At 48.6% G+C, this 4,349-nt stretch overlaps 1 protein-coding gene across 1 annotated transcript in view; it reads left to right on the top strand.

The window, feature by feature from the left end:
* Positions 1 to 3,797, top strand: part of GDF3 (growth differentiation factor 3) — an 8,941-nt gene extending 5,144 nt beyond the window's left edge. The window contains exon 2 of the mRNA XM_006146617.1: positions 2,911 to 3,797. Coding sequence (XP_006146679.1) covers positions 2,911 to 3,737 — 827 coding nt within the window. The 3' untranslated portion in view covers positions 3,738 to 3,797. The remainder of the gene's footprint in view (positions 1 to 2,910) is intronic.
* The last annotated feature ends 552 nt before the right edge of the window (positions 3,798 to 4,349 follow it).

Raw genomic sequence — 4,349 nt, 5'->3', positions numbered from 1 at the left:
GTCGACTACGTGGGAGTCCAGCGACATAGCCATTATGCTAACTGCTGGTCCCCAAAGTAAATAAATTTATAAGAAATAGAAAATGTATGTATAGCATACATTCAGAAAAGTGCATAAAAGATAAAGGACATTCTGAATTTTCACAGAATAGTCAGCGCCCAGATTAAGACAACAAAATGTCCAATACCCAGAGAAGTTCCTTTGTGCTCTCTTCTGGTTAATCCTTACCCCTGATCCATTTTTCAAAGCTCTAAAGTAAACAAACATGTAATGCTTTGCATAATGGAAATATAGGGCCAGCAGGTGGCATGGTGGACAAGGGGTTGGATCTCCTGTGATGGACCCGGCAGTTTGAGTCCTGGATCTGGTGACCTGAAAAACATACAGGACGGGTCCAGCTGTTGGCGTAATGGCTATGTTGCTGGACTCCCATGTAGTCGACCGCGGACCGCGGTTCGAGTCTCAGGCCCAGTGACTTAAATTCACGCTGGGCGCATGTGCATGCATGCCCAAGACCCCGAGAGGAGAATGGAGGCGAAGGGATTGCGGAGTGGCCATCCCCCCTGGGGGGTGATTTCTCGCTTTCTGTCTCTCTGTCTTTGTCTGTCTGGCGAGCGCACGCGCCCTATAGCGAAAATCTCTCCAAAAAAAAAAAACCCACATAGGACGCTTTTGTGTTCATGACCAACATCCCAAGAGGAGCGATTATGGCATAGCTACCACCCCTGGGGGAGTGATCTCTCACTTTAATACTCTCTGTCTCTGGTGAGCCAGAGAGCATGGTGGTTCCTGCTATAGGATTGCTTCGTCCAGTCCATCTCTTCCTCTGTCTGGTGAGTGAGTGCACATGCCCTGTGGCAAAAAAATCTTCAAGATAAAAAGAGGACCAGCAGATGGTATAATGGATATATGGCTGGACTTCTACACAGCTGAGCATGGTCTGAGTACCGGACCCGGTGGTTTGGAAAAACTCACGCCAGGTGTGCGTGCGTGCCCAAGATCCCAGGAGGAGAATGGAGGAGAAGGGATTGTGCTGTGGACATCCCCCTTGAGGGGTGATTTTTTACCTTCCCTCTCACCATCTCTGTCTCTCTCCCCAGGGAGTGCACATGCCCAAAGGTAAAAACCTCTAAAAATAAAAGAAAAATGGAAATACAGAAATATAGAGGATCTTTTTTGTGTCTAGTTTCTCACTCACCGTTATTTTGTGAGATTTATCCACATCACATGTGTTTATAGCTCATTCTCGTTTGCAATTTAATATTTCATTCTTTTAATACTTAACGGTTTACTCATTGGTGCTACACTTGATGGCCATCTCTTCTGGCTTCAATTTTTGCTAATTTGATATGATAGCAAAAATCTGACTTCCTTACTTTAATTTTTATTTCTTTAATATGGTGGTGATGCATTCTCAAATGAATAGTAAATAAATCATTTGTATTTTTATTTATTTTTGAGTCATTTTTATTTTTCAAATAATTGTCTATTTACATATTTCTGGACATTTTTCTATTGGGAATTCTTAGTTTTTTTAGATAATTTGCTATGGGATGCCAATGCTTACTGGACAGAGACACAGACAGAGACAGAGACAGAGATGGCAAGTGAGACAGCATCTGTTAGGGAGGATGGCCACACCACAATCCCTTCTCTTTCATTCTCTTCTCAGAATTTTGGACACAAGTGTGTGTGCGACCTACAGCAAAAATTTAAAATAAATAGGCAGTGAAAAGGAAGATGATACAACAGGCCCAAGAAGAAAATGGGTAATTTTGATTGTTTTTACATTTTTTTTGTATTTTGTTTTTTTCTTTTTTTTGGCCATAAGGCACATGCACGCACAATAGAAAAAGACAGAGAGAGGTAAAGTGAGAAATCACGCCCCCGGGGGGTGGGGTAGCTGCAATTCTTTCTCCTCCAGCCTCATCTCAGGATTTTGAACATGCACACACATGCACACACATGCACGCACCCAGGGTGATTTGTTGTTGGAGAGGTTTTTGCTATAGGGCACGTGTGCTCGCCAGAAAGACAGAGAGAGAGACAGAGAGCCAGAAAGCGAGAAATCCCCCCCTAGCGGGGATGGCCATGCCACAATCCCTTCTCCTCCATCCTCCTCTCGGGATCTTGGGCACACATGTACACGTGCCCAGCATGAGTTTAAGCCACTGGGTCCGGGACTCAAACTGTGGTTGACTACATGGGAGTCCAGTGACATAGCCATTATGCCAACTGCTGGCCCCTAGCATAAATGTTTTTTAAGAGACCAGCCCCCTAGCCTGGTGGTTAAGGGAGCTGATCTCACATGGCTGACCATCATTCAAATCCCAGCCCTGGAGCCCTGAAGAACATGCTGGGTGCATGTGCACACATGTCCAAATCCTGGTGGGACAGAGAAATGGAGGCGAAGGGATGGCAGTGTGACCATTTCCTTCGCAGTTTCTCTCTCTCTCTTGCTGCTTTCTCCAGTGAGCACACCTGCCTTCTGGCAACCAAAAACAAACAAAGAACGAAAAACACCCAGGTATTTCGCACAGCTTAATGTATGAACACACCTGTGATTTCCGCTGATGATAATGTCACAGACCCTGATAACATGACGAGGGTTGGTTATCCAGGTGCATCATGGGAAGAGACAATACATTTCATCGAGAGTTAGTGAAAGTACAGGTGCAGTTATTCTTTCCACCCATATTTACGGACGTTCTGCACTCCATCCAGGACCCCTTGTAGACCTGTGAATATGAAGGTGAGAATCGGGTCTCGACTGAGAACCTCCCAGATGGTAGGGCTGGAGTGATCGTACCTGCCCTGTGTGTTCTGCGTGGACACTTGACATTCATATCATACGGGTGCATACGAGGTAGCATGTATTACGGTGACTCTCACGTCTCTGTCCCCATCCAGGCTTCTTTCTGTATCCGAAGAAACGTCCCCATGCTTCCTCTTGTCTACAGAAGGTCCTCTACTTTAACCTGTCTGCCATCAAAGAACAGGGACAGGTAACGATGGCCCGGCTGAGCCTGGACTTGGGGCCCAGTTCTTACAGCCACCTGGGACCAGAACTGGAATTGGCTCTGTCCCTGGTTCAGGAGCCTCGTGGATGGGGCCGCTCCACGCCCAGGCCAGGGAAGGTGCTTGCCCTGCAGTCAGTCCCGTGGCCACAAGGGGTCCTGAACTTCAACCTGCTGGAGGTGGCTGCGGACTGGACTCGCAACCCCCAGAAGAACTCGGGTTTGTTCCTGGAGATACTGGTCAAAGAAGACAGAGACTCTCGGGAGTCTTCTCAGCTTGAGGACCCCTGTGCCAGACTGAGACGGTCCCTGCACGCGTCCCTGCTGCTGGTGACCCTCGACCCCGAGCAGTGCCGCCCTTCCTGGAAAAGGAGGGCAGCCGTCCCTGCTCCCCAGGCATCTTGCAAGCACCTCTGTCACCGCCACCAGCTGTTCATCAACTTCCGGGACCGGGGTTGGCACAAGTGGATCATCGACCCCAAGGGCTTCATGGCCAACTACTGCCACGGGGACTGCCCGTTCTCCCTGACCACCTCTCTCAACAGCTCCAACTACGCTTTCCTGCAGGCGCTGATGCACGCGGCCGACCCAGACGTGCCCCAGGCTGTCTGCATCCCCACCAGGCTGTCCCCCATCTCCATGCTCTACCAGGACAACGATGACAACGTCATCCTCCGGCACTATGAGGACATGGTGGTTGATGAATGTGGGTGTGGGTAGGGTGTCAGAAACAGAGAGGAGGCGTGTGCTTAGGGTCAGTCTCCTAATAAAAGAACCTGTGCCGGCTGGATGCGTGAAATATCACTGTGTCTGTGCTTCCGGTTCGTCTTCTTGGGAAATCCATGCAGATTAGTGACGCCCGTAACTACACGCACACGCTCACTCGAGCCCCAGTGATCTTCACATCTGCTCTGACACACTCACGTGTGTGACAGTCAGGCTCTACGTAGATGCGGCGTCACTGAGAGCCTGGCAGGGCAGGCGCTGTCTGTGCTGTTTGCAAACGTCATCTCGCTGTTCTGGGAGCTAAGTTTTGTTATTTACACTTTATGGATGAACAACCTGAGGTTAGAGACGCTAAATGACACATTTTCCTAAGGTTATTGGCATTTCCTGGCAGATCTCATAAAAATAAAATAATTTTGAGAAAATATAAATAATGGGGACCAGCAGTTAGCGTGATGGCTATATTGCTGGACTCCCATGTAGTCGACCACAGTTCGAGTCCCAGACCCAGTGGAGAGGTTTTTGCTATAGGCGCATGCGCTCGCTAGAAAGACAGAGAGACAGACAGAAAGTGAGAAATCACTCCCCAGGGGGGATGGCCACGCC

This window comes from Tupaia chinensis, unplaced genomic scaffold (assembly GCF_000334495.1).
Source record: "Tupaia chinensis unplaced genomic scaffold, TupChi_1.0 Scaffold000183_1, whole genome shotgun sequence".
In the NCBI taxonomy this organism is placed as follows: Eukaryota; Metazoa; Chordata; class Mammalia; order Scandentia; family Tupaiidae; genus Tupaia; species Tupaia belangeri.
The sequence above is the reverse complement of the archived record's forward strand: the minus strand, read 5'-3'. Positions and strand labels throughout refer to the sequence as shown.